At 49.1% G+C, this 25,715-nt stretch overlaps 1 protein-coding gene across 1 annotated transcript; it reads right to left on the reverse strand.

Annotated features, from left to right (window-relative positions):
* Positions 1-13,470: 13,470 nt before the first annotated feature.
* LOC117900572 (gamma-aminobutyric acid type B receptor subunit 2) lies at positions 13,471-25,360 on the reverse strand. The gene is made up of 11 exons (XM_034810981.1): positions 25,191-25,360; positions 21,367-22,463; positions 20,620-20,763; positions 19,678-19,953; positions 19,366-19,617; positions 18,697-19,065; positions 18,332-18,633; positions 18,083-18,221; positions 16,158-16,433; positions 15,723-16,041; positions 13,471-15,661 (listed from the first exon to the last, which is right to left on the reverse strand). Exons 2-11 carry the CDS (start codon positions 22,063-22,065, stop codon positions 14,394-14,396), a joined length of 4,044 nt encoding a protein of 1,347 aa, XP_034666872.1. The 5' UTR covers positions 22,066-22,463; positions 25,191-25,360; the 3' UTR covers positions 13,471-14,393.
* Positions 25,361-25,715: the final 355 nt, after the last annotated feature.

Below are 25,715 nucleotides of genomic sequence, written 5' to 3' on the forward strand. Positions count from 1 at the left end.
CCAGCTGGTCCGAGTCCCTTTTGCGAAAGGTACATGCAGCGAGAAGGTGAGTTAAAGTGGGACAAAAAATATATTTTTTGTGTGAAAATTTAAAGTTTTAAGTATGAGGCGTTAATCCACTTATTCAGTTCTACAAAGTTATTTTTGTCTCATGCAAAATGCATTCAAAAATTGGCAGTTTGTCGCCTAGTTTTATCATGTACATAAAAAAACTTCTGAGTAAAAATTTCAACCAATTCGATGATCGATGAAGACAGCGAGAAAATGCAGAGAATGAGATGGAAAGCTGTTGGTCTTTGCTGCAAAATGAATGAGTCTTATATATATATTTTTACAGACTACAGAACTGTGCCTTAGTTCAACTTTTGTGTGTTTAATTAGCATATCCTTACCCTCTTCTCTAATGTACCCTGCTATTGTCCTGTGTGTCCATTCAGAGCGACTCTGCAATGGTCGGACATAATGTTTGCAAGTGCGAAAAATGTTCAAAACTAATTTCCCATTTTTTACTCTACCGCCGCACTACCCCTCCCTTGAGCCATGTCCCTCTTGTGTGGTAGCTGGAAATTAAAATGAAATTGCAAATTTCATTTGCATTGTAGAATTTATCGCTTTAATGAGTGTTGGGAGCTGGTTGCTGGCTGTTGGAGGCTGCAATGGCAATTAAAAAAATAATACAAACAAAATCTCAACAATTGTGGAATGCCTTCCCCCCGTTCGTTCGTTCGCTTGTTCGTTCTCTGGCTGCACATTCTCCTGCCCTCCTGCACTGCTTGTCCTCCTGCCTGCCCTCCTGCACTGCTTGTCCTCCTGCCTGCCCTCCTGCACTGCTTGCCCTGCCTACTGGCTCTATAATCCATGCCTGAATGCCTTTTCTCTATTTAATTTTCATCCGAGCTTAGCACTGGGCCCATCGGGCAAGATCTTCAAAATTTAATTAAAAAACGCTTTGCATATTTTCGCCTCGATTGATTTTTGGTTTTGCCACTGCCACTGCCCCAGCCAGAGCTCTCTCAGAGCATCCATTCATTTATCCTACTTATTTGCTGCACTCTCGAATTGAATGCCTCTCAGTCATGCCTCCCCCTTCGGCATTGACAGTTTAATCAGCCGCATTGATAAGCGGACAGCTTCGTTCATGCACATTTGGGTGAGGCGGACACTGTGACAAAGAGTCTCAAACTGTGGCAGGGAGTGGGGTGGGCTGGGCGGAGGTGCCTGAGCCTGAGCCTGAGCCTTGGATTGGATTGTGAGTCCTGGTAATTGAAAGGCATACAAGGCGCTGCTCTGTGCCTAGTGCATCAATTAGTAAAGCAAACGCAGCCACTCAGCCGTCAAAGACAAAAAGTAAACGATTCAAACTGCTGCCAGTTCCCGCCTCTCGGCTCCCTGCTCCACCAGCTCCTACGCCTGCTTCGGGCACTCTCCTACCTACTCCTGCCTCCTGCTGCAAGTGCATTTTATTAGTCGGCGTTTGTCGCGCACTCTTCGCCCCCTGCCCCCACCAACTTTTTATCTCTCGGCAAACAGTTGGCGTCGCAATTGCCGCACAAAAGACACACAAAAAATGTTGGTGGGTAGGAAGTGACGCCATTGTCTGCACCCAGGGCGGTGGGTGCTGCTCCACTTGCCATGCAAATACGAAGGGCATTAAAGGATTTCTCAACTGCCACAGTTCCCCCTTCCACCACTTCCCCACTTCCACCACTTGCGCCTTGCATTTCCCACTTTGCTATTTTCCATCCATTTGCCATCCATTCTTGCATTCTCCATTTGTTAGTATCGCTGTCTTTTTTATTGACTTTGCGCATTTAACTTTTAATTTTCACCATGTAAAAGGGCGAAGAGAACAGAGTGAGAAAAGAGAGTCTGGCTAGCGGATAAAGAGATAGAGGAATATCGAGCTGCTGCTGATGCTGATGATGGAGCAACTTTTCTACCTTAAATGTGCTGAAAACGCTTTAAGCGTTTGGTTATGCAGTGGGGAAGGGGGGGCTATAACACCTTCTTTAACCTTGTTTTCCGGCGTGAAATTATTTTCACACGAAGCTTTTTAGAATATTCCCTGCCAGCGGCACATTCTCTCATCCTCATCCTCATTTCCATCCTTGTGGCTGTGGCCATAGAAATGGAGTGCCGTGTAAATATGGCAGCAATGGCTCCTCATTTTCACTTGGCACCGCACTGCTTCCCCCTCGTGCTCCTGCTTTACCCGCCACCAGCCTGCTTTACCAGCTTTCCATGCTTTATCTGCCATCCCCCTGCTTTACCTACTACCCTGCCTTACCTACTGCGAATGACACGAAGCGGCTTGTGCGCATTTTGGGGCTTAGCTTTTGTGCAGCCCACGCGGCGTTTACTTAAGCGTGGAGCCGCATCTCCTCCTCCCCGCCGCTGCACTTACATTTTGTGCCGCTCAATCGGCAAAAAAAGCAGCGGCGGCAGGCAAAGAGCTGCATCGTGCGCCGTGCTGCAAGTCGCATGCAATATTTATGATTATTTTTTGCAATTTCTCTCTGTTCGATCGGTGCGAGCGGCCATGGGAAAATTTCATTTGCTGCCATTCTGCTGCTTAGCTGGGGAAGCGAGATGTGGGGACATGCTGCAGGATGTGTTTTTTCTTTCAATTTGTGCAGCAAGTAAATAAGTTAAAGGCAAAAGAGTCGGCTCAAGCAGGGGCAGGGGCAGAAGCACTTCCTGGCAGCGGATGGAACCTGCAGGGGGGTTGGAGTTGGGGCTGCTGGAACGAGTGTAACAACTAATTCCACCTAAGGATAATATGATTTCTATGCCAATGCTACGGAGACACAGACACGAGCTCTCCTCTTGCCTTCTTCCTGCTTCAGAGATTACATTTACTACGCTGAAACTTTCACAATTTCTCCATGTGTGTGTGAGTAGTTCTTTCTCTCGCTGTATGTGTGTGTGTGTGCTTTTCATTTTTCAAAAGCGCGAGTTTAGTCTGCCAACTCATGTGTGTGTGTGTGGCAGTCCCTGCCTCTCCATCTGCCCCGCTCTATGCTCCTTTGCTCACCATCCTCCCCCCCTCCCTGATGAATGTGCGCCGCTTGGTTTATGTGTTTCACTAACCAATTTGCGCTCTGCGCTCGACGTGATTTACAGTTCCCCAGCGAGCTGTTTTGCTTGCCACATGGCAGCAGCACGTTGCAGAGTCTGTGTGTGTGGCAGTCAGGCACTTGCCACTCGGCTTAACCCACGTAGGTCGCTGATCGAAAAACCCCAAAGCAAAGTACTTCACTCAACGATGTTTATGGACAATCAAAAAGAAATTATTACAGCAGGAAAGTAGCTTGAAGGTTGGGGCAGGCCACTCTGTTCGGTATCGGTAAGATTACAGCTGCAATTGCGGGAAGTTCTTCGACTGGTCATGGGTCAAGGGCAGCTCTTGGCATGTCGATAAAGCAGCTCCACACTCAGGTAGATTTTATTTGAATTATTCCTTCTTTGCTGAAGCTCTCTGCCTCATGCTCGAACGATCTCTAAAATCTAAGCCACACAAAATCACTGCCCACATTTGCTGCTCTAAGTTTTGGTTGCCCACTGCCCTTGGGCCCACATGGGGTTAAGGGTTAAGCCCAGAGTCCAGTCCTGCTGCTGTTGCTGCTCCTCCTGCTGCTGCCAGTGCTGGCTTTAAGCGTCTGCTGCCTGGCGATGCGGGGAATGCAAATCAATTGATCATTTCGCTGGCCAGCAGCTGCAATGGGAACTGCCAGGCCCTGCCCCTGCCATTGCCCCCTGCCACTGCCAAACACACTTCAGTGCACTCGAAGTGGCCGCTTCGCCGAACATCAGCAGCAGCAGCAGCAGAGTGAATGAAGACGACTTTGTGCTGCAACCGCATGGGCCACCAGCACCCCAGCCATGGCATTCAGCAGTTGCCGTTTGTCGCAAAATATTCAACGGGGGAGTCCGTAGCTCAAAGGAAAAGCGACAGAGGGAGAGTGCTGGGATTGCTGGCTAAAACTCACATAATTAAACGATTTGCAGGCATTAGAAGTGGCAGCTCGGGCAACGGCCAGCTCGGTACAAGACTGCAAATCCAATCCAGCAATCCCCTTCGGGGGCAGCATGTAATAAATTAACGCGCCATGAACTCCAGCAGGGGGCACGGGGCATGCATCATAAATCATCTTTGAGTCTGTGCTAGAACATTGAGGTTTCGCCTTTGCCTCAGGCCTAATTATCACCACAAGAAGCAAAGACTGAGGAAAGTCTGAGCAAAGGCTTTGGCCAACGACTTTGGCCTCCGGAATTACGCTGCCAATGCCCGCCAGGACACTCTCGGACTCTCGGACTCTCCCAGCAAAGCTAATCAGGGACAAACCGAGCTTGGTCGAGCGGCAAAAATGTTTCCAAGAGCGAGGAAAAAATAGCAGGAGTCCGAAATTTGTGGCAGAGCAAATAGAAGCAGCTCCGAAATTGGTGGGAGAAAAAATAGCAGAAGCCCCGAAATGTTGTGGCAGCTTTCGTGGCGATTATCTCGTGTCCTTTGCTGCCGATGACTGAGGCTCGAATTGGTGCGATTTGAGCCATGGGATGGCTGATGGGATGATGCGTTGATGGCACCAGCACCAGCAGCAGCAGCAGCTCAATTATTTTTGCTTATTTATTTTGCCAGGCAGAAGCTGCTTTTGCCGCTGCCTCCACCTCCCCCTCTGCCTTTGTGCGCTTCGATTTTGGGTTTTCGTTTCGTTTTCGTTTCTGGTGTCGCTTTCTGTTTGCTTTTTGCGGCATTAAAGTGACGAAATTGTAGCTGAAATCTGTTTAAAGGCGAACCGAGAGCCGATAGCCTGTAAAAATATGATTTTAATTGAATTTCTCATTTTCGGCGGGGCCTATTCAGCGCCCGGGAGAGGTGTGGCGGGGTATGGCAAATTCAATTTGCCGCTAAATGAGCTAAATGCGATTAAATTCGTGCAGACAGAACAGAACAGACCAGACCTTGCCCCACCTCAGCCCCCTTTGCTGGTGCACATTAGAGTGGAAGTGGAAGCCCCTTAGCCCAGACGAGTCGAGAGTCGAGTGGAGGCTTCCACCAAATACATACGAAACCCCCTCGGCGCTGTGGCAAGACCGAGCTTGCGGCATGTGTAACATATGTCGAGAGGCAGAGCCAGAGCCAGAGCAAGGCAGGGATGAGGCAGAGTGGAGCGAAGCAATCTGGGGCCTAAATCAATACAATTGTTTTCGGCCTTATTGTCCATCAGTTGGCCAGTCGCAAAATGAGGAAAACAACAAGCTGACGGACAGGGAGAAAGAGAAACCGAACCCCAGACACAATTCTCAGCCGAAAGTTGCGAATAAACTGTGACAAAAAATCCCTGAAATGGTCCTTGTCCTCTGCCTATTTCTGCTGCTTGTCCTGCCCTGACTTTGATCATCAGCAAAACTTTTGCTCGAAGTCAATGGATTTGCATTTGACCAACTGTCAACGACAACAAGTTGTTGTGCCACAAAGTCCTCGACTTGTACTTGGACTTGGACTTTGCTTTCGTTGTGTCTTGCCTTTTTCTTGGCCTTAAGTTTCTGCCAATTGCCGCAAAAGGACCAATGACAATATAACAAAATCTCAAACGAGCAGCTCGAGCAGCCCGAGCCCGAGCGCAGCGGTCATTGTCAGCCAAAGAGTTAATAAAAAGTTTGTCCGCTCCCCCACACTCATTGTTCTTCTGCGAATTGGCTTTGCCTGTGTTTTATGGTGGCTGCCACAGTGTTGCAGCAGTGGCAGCAGCAGCATTAGCATTTCTATCGCTTCAGCCGTTTGTTGGTTTTCCACTTTGGGGTTTGCCGCGACGAGGGGCAGGGGCTGTTCCGTGGCTTGTCTTGCGGCATTGCGTTTGCGTTTGTTTTGTGTTTTATTTGCATACAATTTGCCAGTTTATGGCTGTCAAGAGAGAGCCTGGCACTCGGGCAATGTGGCGCTGGCTGTGGCGCTGGGTCGGGCGCTGCTTTTTAGCCCGCATCCCGAGGCCACTGCTGCGCCTGCTCCTGCCTTTCGTTTGCCTTCATCAAATATATGTTATTTGTATTTATTGATTTCCAAGTGAAAACATTATTGAGGTTGGCCCCACACACACACACACACACACACACACACACACACACACAGAGAGTGTGAGAGAGACAGAACCAATTGCCGGTTGTTGCGTGTGCCGAAAAAGCGACAGCGAAAGCAAAAGCATATTTGTGTTGTTGTTGAAAATGTTGAACAACAAAAGGACTTCATTATTATTGCCTTGCATTATCAGTGTGTCAGTGTGTGTGTATCAGTGTGTGTGTATCAGTGTTCGTGTGTCACTGTGTGTGTGCCAGTCAGGCCATGTTGCTGCCTGATTAAATTGAATTTCATATGCAAAAGGTGAAACTCAATCAAGAAAACATAAAGGGCACACACACGGCCGGCCCAACACACATGCACCTGTGTGTGTGTGTGTGTGTGTCTCGGCTTAACCAAAGCCAATGGCAAGGCTTTTGCGGCTTTTGTGATATGGCTGTGATATGCGTTTCGCCCTTCCCGCTCCAGCTCCAGCTCCCGCACAACCTTTGAGCTTGAAAATTAATAGCAAAATGTAAAATTAAAAGGAATAATGAAAATGGTAAAATTGTGGCAATGGTCATGAGAAAATTGAATGACTTATCAGCTGTGAAAGTCAGGCTGCAGGCCCAGTAGTCAGTCGGTAGCTGTCGGGCTCTCCCTCTCCCTCTGCCTCCACCACCACCTCCGGCTGCTCAACTCCTCCTCGACTGTTAAAGTACTTAAAAGTAAGAGGCTCTGGCTGGCTGGCTCTCTGGCTGGTTTGCTGGTTTTATGTTCATGGCCCTGGCATAGGTGATAATTTCATTTGCTCAAATCAAAACCTGAGACTGGGCACGGCCCTGCCCTGCCCTTTCCCCACACACACACACACACACACACACACACACACACACACACTTTGGAGTCCTACGCGAACCTGAGCCTCATATTGAGCTAATAAAATTTTAATGAAATTACGAGTACCGCCGCCGCTTCGACCCTTCGCATAATAATCACGGCAAACGTTCCGGGAGCCACCAGCCACAGCCGAGCACAATTTTATGCCGCCTACGTGAGGGCACAGCCAAGGAGCCAAGAACCAGAGCGGAGTGTAGCCAAAAAGCGGAGCACAGCAGCCATGAAGTGGTGGCGCATAAAAGGAGCTATTAGCTGGCATATTTTTTCTCCATTTCCCCCCCATTGCCGACAACCCCATCATAGCCCATTCGTGGCGTTGAGGACACGCACATTCGGGCCGGGCAGGCCATTCTGTGTGTGTGGCATGTGGCAGGCTGTACGAGCGAGTTTGTGCATTAATGATGCATTGCATCTGCCAGCTTAAAACTGTTCGCTGCGCTTAATTACAGGTGATAGGCGGCGGCATGTGGCACGGCAAGAGGCAGCAGCAAACGGCACGCGGCACGCTGAAGTGTCTGCCTGTCTGTCGTTTGTTCTGTCTGACTTCTTGTCGCATAATTGCAAAGGAAACACAAGTTCTGATTAAAGTTCGCGCTCTCTCGCGACTCGCGAGTCAGAGATGAGCCGAAAGGGCGCGCGGGGAGTCCCATCCCCCGCTGACATCACGCATACGCCGCTTGAGCCGCAGTGAGCAAACTTTTGGCGCTGCAGTGACGTCTAATTAAAACTTATTTTTGCCAAGAACAAAGAGCAGGAGCAGGAGCAGGAGCCTGGCATGCCGCCGCCGCTGCTGCCAGGTTGTTTTTCTTCCTGTTGTTGGTGCAAGTTGTTGATGATGTTGCCGCCAATGGAAATATTTATCAAGTCATCGCGTTGCAGCTGCACGCTGCCTGATGCCTGATGCTTAGGGGCAAACAATACAGATTACGCATACGCCACAAGAGGCAAGCGGCAAGCAGGCAGGCAGGCAGGCAGGCAACTTGGGGGCACGCGTGTCAAGTTGTGTTTTGCCCTAAAAACTTAAATGAAGCGCGCTGCGGCGCACCTTGGGCGTAAACTTTGTCGCATGCATTTGAGCTCTCACCTTTGGTGCCGCCCCCGCATGTCCGCTCTAATTAAAATTTCCGCCAGCAGTGGCACATTAATGATGTTACGGCGGGCAGGCAATTGAGCAGAATTTAGTACTCAACGCTTTAATGTGCGGACAATATTTACGGGCCTGAGCAGCAAGCAGTCCAAGCAGTCCAAGCAGTGTGGTGGCGGTGGGGGCTGGACATCTAATGACCGCACGGCTCGTTTGCTTCATTTGCAGTGAAATGGATGCACAACCGCAAATCAAATACAGAAGCAGAGAGATAGAGACACGCACACAAATGGAGAGCCTGTCCACTGCCATGTCCATTCACGAAATGTTCACCAGAAAATGTTTTGGCATTTGAACTCTACACTCTGTGTGTGTGTGGGCTTGGGTTTGGGGGCTGCCGTTGGGTTATTTGATCTCTGTTCCAGTTAGCACTTATTTTCGTTGCTTCCTTCGCACAGCTACAACCAAACAACTGATGACAGAGCTGGACATGAATTTCTATCTTTGGATGGCTCTGCATATATCTCTGGGTATCTCTCTGGGCAACGCCGAGTATTCTTTTTGGGCAAGCCAAGCCTTTGGCATTCCAGGGATTAGGCAAACGAAATCTGATCAGAGTAGCAAATGGCACATTTGGGTAGGACCAGCAATGGGTTTAAACGAATTTCGTGTTATTTTGTGGTTCATTAAATTCTCAAGCGCAAAATCAACGCCGTCGTGTCGCTCGGTCTCTCTGTCGTGTTCGAAGTTTGCATTTGCCGCACACAGACACACACTTTCAGTCAATAAACCCTCTGAGCACACGACACGTACGAGTGCAGAGAATCTTGACTACAGTGGAGTCTTCATGCTGCTGAGCTGCTGCCTGTTCCATCAACAGTTTGTGGCAGCTTGTTGAAATTAATCATTTGGCTGCCAAGTCTGCGTCTGCGTCTGCGTCTGCTGTCGCTGTCTCCATTTCTCCATCTATCGCAATCAGTTGGCAGTCTTGCCTCGCCTCGACTTTTCTCTCTTCTGCTCAACAGTCGCCATGCTGCTACTTCCGTTTCCGCTTCTAGTTGACTGCCGCTCGTCCTTCTCCCCCTTCCTCTGCATGTCTGTGCCCGTGCCCTTGCAGTGTGTCAACAACATTATGTTATTTCTACTCTCCTTCACAGCGCTTTCCCTCCCTCTTTCGGTGTGTGTTTGCTGGCATTCCATTCGTGTAATTTCCCATGATAACTGAACATGTGAGTGCAGGCTACAGCAGCTCCCTCGCTCTGGCTGAGAGCCATGAGCTTCTCCTCCTGCCAGCTGTTTCCTGTCCAAGTCAGTTGTCGCGACAATAACCGCTTCCCTCCTTGAACACTCTGCCGGGATGGAGCTGCAGCTTCTCCTCTCCCCTCTCTCCTCTCGTGCGTGTATTTGTTTACAGCTCAGTTATAATAAATTGCAATCATGACTTGAATGGCAACATCTCAACCTGCTCATCTTCGCTCGCTTCACCCACAGCTCTGATTTTATCTCTGAGAGAATTTGCATGAATTGAGGCTCCTCCATCTCTCGTCGCGTCCTTGTGAAATTTTTCAATCAGTCGCTCACTCGTCTAGAAATCCGTTTTCCGCCACTCGTTTCCCATTTCCCCAACCCCTAGCCATCCGCTTTGCTCAAGCGTGTTTCCTGTTCCACCTCCCACCTGTCCCACTTCCACCCAAAGAGATAACCAATTAGAGCCGCCGCTTCGCACCTTTTCCAATCTCAATTAAAAGTGCGAATTTTCGGCAGTGTGGAAAATGTTTAACGTGCATGTTTTTCCGACTGATTAGGCAGCAATGAAAGGCGGTTGAAGTTGGGGGCCAACACGAATGAATATATGCACGGAACATATTTTGTCATTTTCAGCGCTGACAGCAGCCACGTACCACAGACAGCCAAAAAACAGACACACAACAAAAAGTTGAAAGGAGAAATCCTACAGACACACCAGAAAGGAAAAAACTTTTTGGCCAACATTTTCACATTTCAGCTTTCCTCTTGGTCGTGTTTCGTTCTGCCACCCCCCCACACCCTACTGTTGTGCTCTTTGCTTTTGCTCTGTTGCTCACTTCTTTTGTACTCTTCCAGGAAGAGTTTCATGGGATTTTAATGGAATGAATAAAATAAATTTAAATAAAGTAAATAATTATATTATAAATTGAAATATTCATTGGGTTTCAATTTACGTTGGACTTTAAATTTAATATACACATTTCGTGTTCTGGCACCGTATTAAATGCCGTTGATAAACAAAGCTTCGTTCTCTCCTTTCTTTGTGCGCCGTCCGCTTTTAGTCTCTCTTGCTGTTATTTGTTTTATTATTGGCTCTGTTATCGGCTCTGTTAGCTCCGCAGACTCTGCTGTTACCGTTCTGTTGGCTTCACAGACTCTGCTGCTATCTGTTTCTTCCCATTAAATCCCACTGCATCGAGGCTTGGTTCTGTCCATTCTCTGCTGGACGGCCGCTGCTGATTTCTATCGCTGTTAATTACTCTGTTATCTTCACAGACTCTGCTGCTATCTGTTTCTTCCCATTTAGTCCCACATGTGTCGAGGCTTCTCCTCCCTTTGCTCGACGGCCGCAGCTGGTCTCTCTCGCTGTTTATTACTCTGAAAGCTCTGTTAAAGTCTGTCCAATTCCACATGTTCACCTGCAAATCTGCTTCTCTCTATCTGGCACTTTTTGATTCCTATTTGCGATCTCTCTTTTTGTTCTCTAATCTTGCAATCTCTAATCGCTAGCAATAAGAAGCAACTTCGCAAAGTGTATCTCCTGCTTCGGTTCTTTGACTCTCTCGCAGCATCATTTTTCTTGTTATGTGTTGCTGTTTTCGGTTCACTCGCTTCTTTTGAATTACAGGCATTGCATGGCAGGCAAATTTATTGGCAAATTGGGAGCACAGTGGTTTCCCTTCAGTTGTGTTCTCCAAGGAGACAGGGTGGACAGCAGCAAAGAGCGTGGTGCCCCCTGCCACACACACACAAGTGCACATGGAACGGCAAGTTGAGTGTATTTTTTACAGCTTGCTTTTTGTTTATGTTGTTTTTATTGATTGAAAATAACTTAGTGCCGTTTTATGGGCCACCTCCTGAGAGGGGGGAGAGAGCGGAATGGTGCCAGCAGATACTGGATGGAAATAAACTGAAGCGCTTTATGCCATGAAAGGTAAGTAAAGTGCAGGTCTTTGTGCAGAATGAGAGAGTGCCGCCTCCTTGTGGGATTGCGATTGCCCTGGAGCATTGTTCACCGCCACAAACACACACAAGTACACACACTCATCCTTTGTGTAAGAGGATGCTCATGATAATCCTGAATAATTAGAGGGAATTGGCACGAGGCTCCGGAGAGAGCAGGCGAGCAGGGACAGAGCGCGCAGAGAGTACATCAGGAGATGCTCACTTAATGCACTTTGGCATACGCGTAAATTGCCTTTGGAGCAGGCGCTAATTAAGGCAGCTTCTGCCTCGAGAGGCCTCCGGCTCGGGGGCTTTAATGAAGCCTTCTCCTCTGCATACTCGCACTCTCTCTGTGGGTACGAAATCCCCGAACTGTCGTCACACAATGGCAGCGAGACCCAACCTGTTGACCCGTCCGCCCATTTGTCAATGCCTCGAAACGAACACGTTTGTCCTCCCATTTTTATTCATTTCGTGGGCTCGAGCTCCTCTTCTCTTTTTTTTGGGGTTTCCTCTTGTTTCTTTTTGTTTTTCTGGCAGGGTCTTCCTCTTTGGCAGGCTGGACCATATTAATTAGCTTGATTAAAATTAATATTTGCGCAAGTTTGGCGACGCCACAAAATGTTGTCGTCAGCTGTTGGCAGGCGGCAGTGAGTGCTCCACGGACTGCGGGCTCCGGCAAATATGTGCAATAAATAAACATTTCTTGCCCCCGATGTGTGACAGCCCCTGTGGCAAGGTACTCCAACTGTAATAAAGCAAATGTAAAGACAGGACCGCTCCATTTTATTGAGCGGAAGCAGCAGCAACCTGCGACCCTGCGACCGTGCGACACTCGTGGCAATCTGGCTGAGGCAACAACTGCTGGCAACTGGCAACTGGCAACAAAGTGCGACCGGGATAAATCTTGATGCGTCAGTCGTAGGTGGAGGAGGGGAGTCAGAGCCAGTCTCTCACTGAATGAAGCCATGAAAAATGTTGTCGCATTCAGCGTCCCCACCTCCACAGCCCACATGGCTGTGTGAGTGTCACCATCATCGTTGGTTGCCCCCCTGCCCCACTCTGTGTGTGCTCTCTGTGCTCATCTTCAGCTTCCATCCATAGCCAAAGCCCACGCCAATCCCATTCCCGTTCCCCTTGCCATTTCGCAATTCCTTCTTGTCGTCGCTGTTTATTTGGCCGATTCCGTTTCATGTGCTTTTTGTTTTACGAGCATAAAGATAAATTCACACGCCGCTGCCAGTGGCATCGCCACACAGGATGGAGCCAGGATTACACACGTGAGTGGAGGGAGTGGGGCAAAGGTCAGGCCAGGACCACCCGCCGTGAACGTTTTCGGTCATCCGATTTATTTATTTATTTATAGCAACAAATTGCAACGTCAACTTAATCACCGAACTCTATTAGTTGTGGGGTCGGCTCCTTTTTGTGCAGGATTCCGATGCCGCCGTTTCCGCCGTGTCCTTCGTTGTGCTCTGCAGAACTCATTTCACGGACTCTGTACAAAGTCATTTCTCTTGGCCCCTGTCTGTGTCTGTGTCTGTGTCTGAATCCGCATTTGTATCTGTATCTGTGACTGTGTCTGTGGATATGCCTCATTCCCCCCACGATGCCCCAGTGGGCGGCACTCAATAAAACAACTTTAATTAATTAATCATTATTCTCTGGCCGGGCATTTCTGCTTAGGCTCCATTGTTTATTAAAGTTATCCGGCGGAATGGTATGCAGAGATGTGGAATGTCGAGAGTGGGGAGTTGGAGGCCGGAATTGGATTACAATGCTAAAAACTTACTGGCTTAGTCGCAATGATGGTGGGAAGCGAATCTCCACGTTCAGACTGGAGAGCGCCTGGCTGGCTCAGACAGAGAGATGCACAGTGGGTGATTTTGAATGATTTAGTGGAAGGAAATTATAATTTTTGAGCATTAAAATTAAAAATAAATGATCGAAACTTTGCTGCTTCCTATTTTTTGGGTAAACCATATTTTTGCTGGAGATTCTGAGAGGCTCTTGCTGGCTTTTGCTATTCCACTTTAATGATTTCAAGAGTTCTGCAAAGTTTGCCTCAGACTACAGTACGGAGAGCAACAAAATTTCGATTTGTTCCAATTAAGTATTTACAATTAAAAAGAAAACAATTAAAAATGAAAAAAGTACTTAAAATTTGAACATTAAAAGAAGTAATTAAAAGGAAATTAATAAAGAATATTAATACAATTTTAATTAAAAAAATATGTGACCAATTTTCCGTTAATATGCCTAAAAAAATGTACTTTTTAATCGGGTGCTTTAATTGGCAATCGATTTCGCTCCTCTAAAAAAATGCATAATCTCCCACTGTACGTTGGTGGGTGTTTTGGGTCTGGGGCAGGACTCCTCTTAAGTGGCAAACTACTCTCCCCATGCTTGTGCCCTACACACATGATTCATGGATTTATCTACGACTTTGGCGATAATTAATTATATTGGCTTTGCTTTTAACCCTACTCTAACGCTGATGCTGATTTCCGATTTCGAGTCTGATTCTGCTTCTCATGCGCTGATTCTCTCATGATGCTCTGATGCTCTAACTCTAGATTGTATTTGTAAGTACGATAATAGATAGTATTGCTCTCTGGATACACTGGATGCACCGCCGTGCACAACAACAAAAAACAAAACACACAAACAAATGAAAAGAATTTCTTAAGATTTATGCAACTTGTCAGCTTACAACTAGAGTTGGTTGGCGAAAGGGGCTTCAAGAGGGAGTACAATCACTAGCTAACGAAAAGCTCAACTACTTAACCTACAAGAGGGAGAGAGAGAGAGAGAGAGAGAGAGAGCGGAAGGAAAGGGCCACAGTCTAGAAGGAATTGTAGGGACAGGGGGACTCAGGGGTTTAATCACATTGTCGAGTGGGGTTGCAGGATAGGGAGCGAAAGATGACTGGCTGACTGGTTGGAGCTACCCTGGAGAGGGCATGACTTATCTAGGCGTTATCCCTAATGCGTTTGATTGCTTTAAGCTGATGATTGGTCAGTTGCACACGCGCTCTATCGAGGGGGAAGGGTTCTTTTCGGGGGGGTTTTGGGGCGCGTGTCTGTTCGAAAATAATTGCTTGGTGTTTGCTTCTAATTGACGAGGACTTGAGCGGGGGGTGAGGACGTTTGTAGTGTGGTTCTAACCTAAGCCATTCAATGGCACCGCCTCAACCTGCACCTGCTCCAACTGTTCCTCCTCCTCCTGGGAGTTGCCCAGCGAGAGACGCGACTTGGCGGCCGTCTCCATGGACTTCCAGGTGCCGCCGCTCGTCGCCTGCTGTAGGGAGATGCGCGGAATGGACTTGCAGCTGCCCATAATGTCCTGCACTTTGGCATCCTCCGATTCGGCGAGGGCGCTCAAACTGCAGGCAGCGGGCGGCAGAATGCGATGGGGAAAGCGCGGTGAACCCCTGACACGCTCCCGCAGACTGGGCGACGGTTGCACCACCGACGGTCGGCGGCTGCTGGGCAGCTGAAAGTTCACTTTGGTCTCCAGCAGCTTCACATACTTGCCATCGACTTGCTCCCCCGAGATGGTGGAGATGGCGGGCAGCAGGAAGCTGGGATCCTTGGCCAGGTGATCCAGATGGGTGCCGCTTTTGGTGAGTGAGCCGCGATGAATGGCCTTCAGGTGCGTCGTGCGCCCGTTCGAGTTGGACTCGACGTTGGCCTCGATCCCCGGCTGCTGGCTGGGCGAGTTGTAGATGGCATTGCAGGAGGCCGTCTGCGAGGAGGGAATCAGGCGGGTGAACAGGCCCATGTGCGACTTGAAGGCCGCCTTCAAGCCCTTCTGGCCATCGGCCAGACTGGTCGTGGAGCCTTTGTTGCTCGAAGCGGTGCGCGAGAAGATGCCCCTGAGGCGATCAATCAGTCCCGTCTTTGCCTCGGCGGTGGCCTGCTGGTGGGCCAGCCGCAGATTGATTAGATCCTGGGCGGGCAGGCAGGCGACCTCCTCGAGCTGTGGCTGTGAGGCAAAAGTCACCGATCGACGCATCGGGATCTGCATGTACTCCGCCGAGGGCCAGCTGGCGCGCGGTATCACCGGCGGGAGCACGGAGAGCAGCAGGTTGGGCAATATCCCGGAGATGCTCGGGGTGCGCGGCTTGCTTGAGGCCGGCGTCTGTGACAGTCCGCTCGTGACGGTCAGCTCGGGCTTCAGATGGGCGTGTCCGCCCTGGAGCAGCGAGGTGGATGAGGATGTGGTCGTCGAGGCGGTGCCCAGACCGGACTCTAGCAGTCGCTCCAACTTGCGTATCTCCGCGTCCAGCGCCTGGATCTCCTTCTTGTAGACACGATTCTGGACCTCCACGCGATACTGCAGCTCCCGGCGATCATCGACCACAAAGCGACGCGTATTGCATTCCATTTTCAAGCCCATGCTGTGGATAACCGGATCAATGATGTCATCTAGGGAAGAGAGAAGATTAAGCTATGGGTAAGTGGGGGCTGCTGCTGTTCCTCCACTCACTTCGCGCCCAAATGTCATTGAGCTTGGGTATAAACAGCAGACAGAGAGTCGCCGTGGTGGAGGTCAGAATGAGCGCCGTGATGGTGATGAAGGCGAGCGTCACACGCTCCGAGATGAGATTTGCCAGCACCACGACAATGGCACTCGTGATGACCACACTGTAGACAGAGACACCAATGTACTGGGAGTCATTGAGGGCGGGTATCTTCACGTGACGCGTCTCCCAGGCCATGTAGACGCCAACGACCAGGAGCAGGCCCTTGTAGGCGTACAGGACACTCAGCCAGGTTTGGGTGTGCTGCGAGCGGCATACTTCCACCTGAAGGAGGGGGCGCATCGAGGCCAGCAAGTGGCAGAGAGTGGAGAGTCAATTTACAAACATTGGATGCCAATACACAAAGGATGTGTGGCAGGCAGGCAGGCGGAACACCTTACCTGTGGCTGGTACACAACACTCCGATCAATCGCGCTGATTTCGAGTGTCAGATTATGCAAATGTCGTTCCATGGGATCCGTCACCACCCAGAGGGTGACCAGCAGGGCATCCACCAGCAGCAGGCCACACACGAGCAGTATCAGCTGGATGTCCTGCAGCATTTTGTCCTTGAACACGCTGCCGGTGCGTGTGAAGATGCGGTGCACACGGTAGGTCTTGGCGAACATCGAGCCAAAGGCCAGCGAGAAGCCAGCCGACAGCAGATAGACGCGTGCCTGTCAGGGTTATACGTAGAGGAAGTCCTTAAGGATGTGTGTGTTGTGTGTGTTGGTGTGTGCTTTGGTGTCATGTAGCAAAAGAAAAACACAGAGACCCCAAACCGAAAACAATAGCAAAGGGAAAGGGAAAGGGAAAAGAGGGAAAACAACTCATCAATGGGGGTAGAGTCAGGTGGCAGGGGTGTTGGCATGTGGCATGTGGCACTGCGTTTCAAATTTATGCAAATATCACATGGAATATCACAAAAGTTGTACATTTCCCTGTCCCTGTCCCTGTCATGTGTTTTGCACTTGTTATCCGTGGGGAGAGGCGTGTGGAGGCTGTCCTGCTGCGGGACTAAACAATAACAGAACAGAAACAGAAGCTGCAAACAGCAAAAAAACAAAGCCAGAGGGAAACCGAAGGCTTAGATGCCTTTCAAGGCAATTGGCTAGCAGGAAAATGACAAAAAATAAACGGTTTTAGCGATTTAAGCCAACCATTTTAGCGTTATATTTTAATGCGACTAATTTTAGACTATTATGCACTGATGTTTCTTACAATAGGTTTTGATTTTACACCAAATTATTGAAGATTTTTCTTGAAAACAATTTAGATTAAATATTACAAAATATTTGCCGAGATTTGTTAACTTTTAAGAGAATATTTTCGTTGAATGCGAGGGAGAGAATACTGAAAAATTATTCAAGATTTTTCCTTACATTTATTCCTTAGCATTTTTGGATGGATCATCCAATTCTGTTAATAAATATTTGCCGAGATTCGGTAATTGTTATGAGATTATTTTCGTTGAATTTTTAAGAGGAAATGTGGCAGAATGAATTTCAATAAATTTAGAAATTATTTATTTACACTCTTCGGTAGCAAGCAAATGCTTGCTGGGTTTTGGTAGTCTTTATGAGATTATTTTAGTTTCATAAGTCAGACAGAATGGGATCAAATCAACGCTATTAAAGTGGAATTACATGGACAAGTGCTTTTAATCTGCATTTAAATTGTTCCACCTTTAAAAGGAAATGCTCACATACAGCCTCTCTGCTTTGGAGTCATATTTACGATGTGTACGAGCGAGCATGCAGCAAAATTTCAAAATTCAAGCCAAAATATTAACACCCTCTGCAAGAGCAGAACAAGGCGGCCAGAGGAACTGCAAATTTCCCTGGAGTGGCGTTTAAAGCAACTGAAGCTGAAGCTGAAGCTAAAAACTGAAGCTAAAAAAACAGAAACTGAAGTTGAAGCTAAAGCAAAAGCAAAAGAGGACATGCAAATGGACAGGGGACAGAGGACAGGACATGGCAGCATTTGAAAAGCTAAAAATCTGTATGGCTGCCAGTTGGATAGAGCTTTAAGAGCTGCTGCTGCTCCTCGAGTGAGTTGGAGGAGCCCGTCAGCTATTTATAGCCGGGGAGAAGGCTCTTTCTCCAGCTACTCATCCGCTCAATCCACACATAAATAAAGAACAAACACATGAGAGAGAGTGGGAGAGAGGGCGAACGCGACTCACGAAAGTTGTTGGCAGGCAGCCCCAGAAAACTGAAAGTCATATTTGATGAGAGACGAAGGAGGGGGCGACGAAGAGACCCAACCCACGAGTATGCTCGAAAAGTCAAACAAAAGAAAGGCAACAGAAGGAGGAAGGACTCACCGTGCAGACTGTGGCAAAGGAGTCTGCCGCCGAGGGCAGCGTGGAGTGGTCCAGGCCCAGCAGGATGACGGTGGCATACACGAAGATGCAGCCCACTGCGGTGATGTTGCTCAGCTTCGGGCTGGAAAGTTTAATTGCCCTGTGGAGGAGAAGAAGGATACAGGATTGAAGGATTGGATACACCAATGAAAAGTGCAGAGTAAGCAACAGAAAGGCAGCAGCAGTCGCAGCCCCCGTGGCAGGACTTACTTGAGCTTCCGAAAGTGCAAATTGAAGGCAAGAAAGGCAATGGCCAGGGCAATGCCCACGCTGGACAGTGTGGCGATGGTGTAGAAGGCAAGTGGCGCTATCGTTGCCACACGCAGCTTGAACACACGCTTGGCAATGGGCACCTGGCCGCTGTGCCACTTGACCGGACGGCAGCGGGGGCAGCGAAAGTCCAGCGCATCCGTGGCGGGATAGTACAGGGCAATGGGCTCCAGCATGCCGCGTTGTATCTGATAGAAGGCAGTGGTGCCCACACGATCCGGACCGCTAAACGAAACGGGACCCTAAAAGGGGAGAAACAACCAATCAAAGAGGAGTCAAGCCTCTCCCTCTCTCTGCTCACTCACCGATACGCCCAGGAAGTGGAGTTTGCCCATTTGCTGCAGAAACTCCCAGGCCATGTCGCTGCGTGTGTAGTCGAATCCATCCAGCTTGGACTGTGCCTCATTGCGCCGCCAATGCTCCTCGGAGGCGCGTAATGCCAGGGCTATGGCCCACACGGCATCGTAGGTTTGTGGCGCGTATTGGGAGATGGCTTCGGGGAAGAGACCGTGGCTGCCCGTGGCACGCCTGCGCCGCCTGCTCGATGCTGCATCCAAATCCGCTTGTGGTGCGGCACGCTTGCGGTTGCCACCGACTGTGGATGAGGATGCTCCATCCTGGCCATGGAACTGTTCAAATTGTTTGCGCAGCTGCGAGTTGAACATGTGATTGTTCTGTCAAGTGGAATCGAATGGAAATGGAAATGAAAATCAAAATGGAAATGACTGGCGATTAAACACGCCACAGAAATGCTGCAGGAATATGGCTTGTAATGAGATTGCCTAGTCCTCGCGGCGTCCTCGAACGAGGCACTAAAATGGCTCATAAAAACGCGCGCAACGCAGGACCTTGGCAATGGCAATCGCAATCGCCAGCAAGGACATGCCCAATGGGCAATGGCTGCGGGATTGTCTAATCAAATAAATCATTTGCAGGGCAGGCAGAAAGAGGCAGGGAAAGGACCTTCTGCTTACCAATCCACTGTAGCTGACATTATTCCCCACGATGCTGTTGTGCGTGGACACCACAATGAGATTCTCCACGGCCAGCTGGAGCTCGTGATTCGTGCAGTCTGTGCGCTGGTCTGGCCACCAAGGGGCGCCCATGCTCTCGTGCAGGATCCAGGCATAGTCCGCCCCAAACATGCGTAGCCGGTAGGCCTCGCAGAGGATCTGTGGCGCCAGCTCCTGCGAGAAGCTGCCGATAATGATGCGCGTGTCTGTCTCCTGAGGGGCAAGAATCATTTGTCATTTGATGGGAGGAGTCCCGTAGCTGTGTCTGCTCACCCTCAGCAGCAGCAGCTGCTCCTTGAAATCCGTGGCTGCAAATGTTATGGTGGCCGCACAGGATATGTTGGCCGCCTCCAGCTCCGTCACCAGATTGTTCACCGCCAGCGAGTGCACCTCCTCGTTCTGCGAAAAGGTCGTGACCGTGCCCCAGCCGAACCTCCGGATGAAGGCAATGCGCGCGGGATTGTGCGAGGAGTCTGGGGCCACAGTGCGATAGAAGTAGGGAAACTCGCGCCTGTCGCTCAGCGCCGGCGAGGTGGAGCCAAAGGAGACCTTTAATTTTGGGGTGAGGCAGGGAGTAAGCAGTTAGTCTGTGGGTGGGCGTGTCTGTGGCCGCTTAAAATGCAAGACATGCCTCAAGGAATGCCACATGTGAGTCTACAAAGTTTTCGCCCGCTCATTTAACATAATTCTCGTGAGCGGCAAATGAAACTTCAAAGGTTAAATGCAAATGTCGGAACAGGGAGAGCGGAATGGCTGGGATGGGAATGGGCGAGTGGGACTGAAGAGCGGGAAGGCAGAGCGGAATGGGACAGCGGAATGGGAGAGTGGGGATTGAAGAGCGGGAAGGCAGAGTGGAATGGGAGAGCGGATTGGAAGAGCGTAATGCAAGAGCGGAGTGGGAGAGTGGAACGGGAGAACGGAATGGGACAGCGGCATTTGTAGGCAGGTAGAATGGCAAGGGGGGTCGGGGGTGTAGCATGCATAAGTGAATTTTGTGTAGCTCATAATTTTGTGATGCGTGCAAATGTTTATGGGGCCTTGTGGTTTATGAGGTGCGTAGATCCTGTGAGCTCAGCCATGGCCTGCGCTCTCTCTGGCATTTATGCTAATCGAAACGCGTGGCACGTGAGTTGATTAGGTTGCTGATTGAATGAATTCTTGGCTCTGGCTATTTGCATTTTAATCAGCCGCAATCTGCTCGCGCTCTAGACTCACCTGCACAATATTCCAATACGGCACCACCTTGGCCAGGCTCTCGGTGACCTCTGAGCAGGCGGAACCCAGCAGCATGACCATGCGTGTCGAGGGCTGTGTGTAGATGGCGTGAAAAAAGCGATCCACACCCACGCCGGGATCACACTGCAGATGAGTTAAAGAGGGAGAGGGAGTGGAAAAGAGTGTGTGGAAAAAGAGAGTGTGCCAAAGAGAGTGTGCAAAAGAGAGAACGGGAACGGAACATTATATTAGGAACTGCAGAGGAATTGGAGTTGGAGTGTTCCCCGTTCACTGACTCGTTTCGGCATCATAAAAACGCGTCAATATGGCGCAATAAACATTTTTAAAATGTCAACTTTGATAGAGACACACACAGAGATACGCGATGAGAGATGCGAGATACGGAGAACGAGTCTCTCCCTGTATGCGTGTTGTACATTTGCGTGCCCCATCAAAACCAGAGACAGAGAAGAGATGGCAAAAAATGGCAATAAAAGAAAGCCAAAAGACGAAAACGCAGACGATGAAAACGTTGATGACATATTTCCAGGCAGCAGCAGCTTCCATCTTCCTCCTGCCAGCAGCAGCTTCCATCTTCCATCTCTTTGGCCTTCTGCCGCTGCAGATTTTCTTATTAAGTTTTAATGTTGCACGCGCCACTAAATGAAAATTCAATTTCGTAATGGAATGGCCCCACACCCATCCCATCCCATCCCCACTCCCTTCCTAGAAAATCCCTGCACTCACCTGCGTGTCATTGGTCACCAGCTCGAGGGTGTAGCCGGGCAGCAGCTGCTTGCGGTTAATGTGCTCCACGGCCATGGTGGCGGCACCCAGCTCCGAGATGCCATCCGGCCGCGGGCCGCGCTTCGTGGACAACTCAAAGAGTCCGAGCAGCACGATTTTGCCATGATTCTGTTGTATTTCCGCCTGGGACATGCGACGCTCGCTCTCGAACACCTGATTGACCTTCAGGTAGCGCTGCTGTGTCGCTGGTGGGGTGAAGGGCTGCGCGGAGGAGTTTGTGATGCTCGGCAGATTGCTCTGCGAATTGAGACGCTGCCGTCGCTTGACTTTCGTCCGTTTGTACTTCCAATTGGAGCGATGCTGCGGCCCCCACAATGGCAGCTGCTGCTCCTGCTGCTCCGTGTGTGCCGATCCGCCGTTGAGGATTTGTATTGGCGAGTGGCTGCCACTAATAAAGGCATTGCCACCTGGCGACGGCTTAATTGCCACACTGGGCTGTGGCTGTGGCTGTGTCTGATGATGGTCCAGCTCCACGTTGAGTGCCTGCAGCTCCGCTGACGACTCCATGGCAGCGGCAGCCACAGCCGTCCAGGCAAGGCCCAGCACCAGGGCCAGACTGGGGGCCAGCCATCGGCAGTATCTCGTTTGGGGCCAGTGAGTTATGCGCATCCCGTCGGCCATGTGCCCTGGCTGGCCCATTAATCACCAAGGCATTGGGAAAGGCAATGTCGGTATCTATTGGTAGGCTCTATGCCGGCTGCAGCTGGCTATCAAAGAGGGGGCCACAGGCGGGGGGACAGCTGGCTGTGAATATGCGGGAATATATATCGCCTTTTTATGCACTGTGGCGCCGACAGGATACGCTTATCGTTTGCTGTGCTATGTCCGCCCGCTGCTCCTCTTTCTCCTCCCCCTGCTGCTGTTCTCCTGCTGCTCCTCTTTCTCCTCCCCCTGCTGCTGGGCGCCTCCTTTTCCTCTTGTATTGGCTTCAATTTTATCGCCTTTTTATTGGCCTCACTTTTGGTCTCATTTCGTTTGCTGCCCGCCTGCCATTATCTGTGCTTTCTCACACACGCACACACAGCCACACACTGACTCTGAAAAGTATTGGAACATAAAAATATGCATGCGAAGGGAGGGGAAGAAGCAGGAGCTGGAGTATCAGCAAAAGGAAATGGAGCCATTTGAGGAAATTTGGCAGTAAGGAGGAGCCGTAAGGAGCTCCTTAAGGCATTTGCACGCCAATTTGCCAGTTGCAAAGGATTAAGCTGTGAAGTCTTCGATGTTGCTGCCACTCCAATTTCAATGCTCTGAGAATTTCCCTCCCTTGCTGCCTTGCCCTCTCTCCCTTTATCCGTTATTGTTGCTGGCTGCCCTCTATTTTGGCCATTATTTTTTATGCTAATGGCCCAACAAGCATTTTGGCGCCTTGCTTTTCATGTCGAGGCTTTTGGGCCACTGTGTTTGCTCCGAGAGTATCACGCGCCACAGATTTTCGTTGCTTTCTGCATGCGCGTATGCATAATTGTTTCGAGATTACCAGCCACTGCACGGCGCACCCCCCATCCCCCCATCCACCCCTCCATTACCACTTTAGCAACGCTTTTCCCACTCACTCTCCCTCCCTCGCTTTTCTTGCTTGCTTTCATTCTTGTCGCTCGCTTAAAATAACTTTTTGGCCCATTTTGTTCGGCACTGGGTTTTGTTCTTCGAGGAGAGAACAGCGGCACGGGGCAGAAACAGGGGGCAGTGGCAGTGGCAACAGTCGCAACAGTGGCGTGCCCGCAGGGGGGGCTGCTGCTGCAATGCCCATTGCCCTCTGCTCCCAGCAGCTCCATCACTCAATGCCCGCACTCTCCCCCTGCTGCACCTGCACCTACAGCTGCACCTGCAACCCAGCCACAGTTGCCATATGCCCTCTGCCCTGTGCTTAACCCACTCCCTCCCTTAGTCCACTCTGCTCCTTGTAACGACTGTCAGCCGCCAAGCGAGTCGTGCAACCAACAGTTCATACAACACATACGACGAATTTCTATGTTTCTATGGCTGTGCTCATGCACTGCGGGAAAGTGCTCCCCGGGTCAACAATTTAATCTGCTAATGGAGTGCACGAAATGCTTAACGAATTACCCAAAAATAATGCTCAAAACTTTAAGAAATAGTTCAATTTATTGCCAAGTTGGCATCAAAAGTTTTCATTGGAGATTGATTACATTTTTATTCAAAGTGACAGATTTCGGGACAGTGATTTAATTTCAAATTTAATCTTTAAATGGACAGCATTTGTTCCCAAAACAATCATGGCTAAAATGAAACATTTTAACTCAAGAATATATGCTCAACTTTAGAACTCTTCACTGAACAAAACTATCCTCAAACTCAATGGCTTTCATTTTGTTTGAATATTTCCTAGAAACTCTTTCAGGATTGATTGAAATTTAATTCAAATTAAGACGTTTTTGTCACTCTTTGGCATTTGCTTTCTCCAAAAAACTAAAAAGTAAGCAAGTTCAAGCGAGTTTTAATACGCATGTCAAAACATTTCTCAAAAAGAGAAATTCTTGTTAACATCAGTTACCATTCTTCCCTCCATCCATACATCCATCCACGAGTATCCATGAAATTTTTATTAAAGTACCAATTGGAAATCGACAAATCATTCCACTGTAACATGAAGTTTTACCCACTTTTTGGATAACAAACTATGGCACTTCATCTAATAATTTTACTCTTAATACAGCAGAATTTTATATTTAAGCTGTAGACATTTTTCAGTTGCATCTTTCACTGCTTTTCTCTCTCTTAAAAATTCCAAAAATGTGAAGTAAAACTTTAGTGGAACATCAAAATTTTTATGCAACTTTTAGCTATTAAATAGAGAAATAAATTTCGTTCTTTCCATTTCAATTAAATGGAATCATCTAGATTTATGACACATCTCTTGGCAGTGGCCAACTCCCCAACCTAAACTTATTTCCTCACGAAATAAAGTACTCGCATTTTTGCTGCAGTGCATTTATGAATATTTAGGTAGAGCTCTGCTCCTGCTCTGTTCTGCTTTTGGTCCTTTCTATTATTCTGTCATATTTCACAATTGTTGCCGTGGTATTTAAACCTGCACTTATTTATGGCCATGTGTGCAGTCCTCCTCCCCCTCCCACACACCCCCTTAGTGCTCTTTTCAGCCATCCATTCAGCAGTCGTTCCCTGCGCTCCCTGTGTGGCCATCGGCCCCCCTCCTTTAGTTGTTATTTTCATGCTTGACATAAATTATGCAAAATGCTGGCTGCATTTGTAATTCTGAATCCATTTTGTACGCTGTGACGGCAAACAGCGAGAAGCGGGAGGGAAAGAGCAAAAAGTAGCAAGAAAATCGACAAAGGAAAAAGCAACTGCAACCCGATCTGAGCCCAAAGCTCTCCTAATTCCCATTGGAATTAATTTTAGATCAATGATCAGCGGTAGAACAAAGCCAAGCAGCCAAGTGGCAGCTGCCAAATGGACTGCGAATTTATCAGCCAACAATTTCCACAGAGATTGCCACAAACAATGGAGGAAGCAGCAGCATCCCACTTAGCTGCTCGCAGCTGCAACATGCAACAAATAATCGTGCTTCTAATCTCAGTTGGCTCGGCTCAGCCCTGGCGCTTCTTAGTAGGAAATTGCATTCATAAATATTGCGTATACGCCACATGCCACATGCCACACACACGAACACACACACTCGGGCATCGAGACACTCTTAAATGACAATTTATTGGCAGTTGGAAAGGCGTCGCCATACATATTTGAGGCAGGAGGATAATTCTATTTGTTTTATTTACTTCGAACCAGAGACGAAAACGAAAACGAAGACGAAAACGAAGACGCAGCTCGAAGGATGCGCTGTGGACCGAAACGAGACGCGGACTCGGATTGCCTTTGCCGCTGGCTTGCTGGCCGGATTTATGCGAGATTTCCTGTAGCTCCGACACGCACGCGACGAGCTTCGAACCGCAACTGTTGGTACGCCGTGGCAGGAGCTTCGCTTTTGACTGATGAAAGTCCGTGATTGAAGGATGCTGCAGCAAGGATGCTGCTGCCCTGCCGTTCAATGTTCAATGTTGAACGTTCAACCGGCTTCAGTCGGCGCTCTCTGGCCACTGCGCCTGCGCTGCGAAAAGCGCGCCAAAAATTCATTCATGAAAAGCCGCAGAGACCCGTGGGCGAGGGGTACTGGGGAGCACGGGGCGGAGCACGCAACAAGCTGTAGGGAGAATTGAAAAATGTTGCCGTGGAAAAGTTTAAGTTTAAATTATGCAAATTAATGCCCAACATGAAACTAAATAATTTGCAACTGTTTTAATGAA

Source organism: Drosophila subobscura, chromosome U, assembly GCF_008121235.1.
Source record: "Drosophila subobscura isolate 14011-0131.10 chromosome U, UCBerk_Dsub_1.0, whole genome shotgun sequence".
In the NCBI taxonomy this organism is placed as follows: domain Eukaryota; kingdom Metazoa; phylum Arthropoda; class Insecta; order Diptera; family Drosophilidae; genus Drosophila; species Drosophila subobscura.

Coding starts and splice junctions, on each gene's coding strand:
- LOC117900572 (XM_034810981.1), bottom strand. CDS start 22,065: ATGGGCCAGCCAGGGCACATGGCCGACGGGATGCGCATAACTCACTGG. Junction 20,764..21,366: donor TGGTGACCAATGACACGCAG/GTGAGTGCAGGG, acceptor ACTCATCTGCAG/TGTGATCCCGGCGTGGGTGT. Junction 19,954..20,619: donor CGTATTGGAATATTGTGCAG/GTGAGTCTAGAG, acceptor CCAAAATTAAAG/GTCTCCTTTGGCTCCACCTC.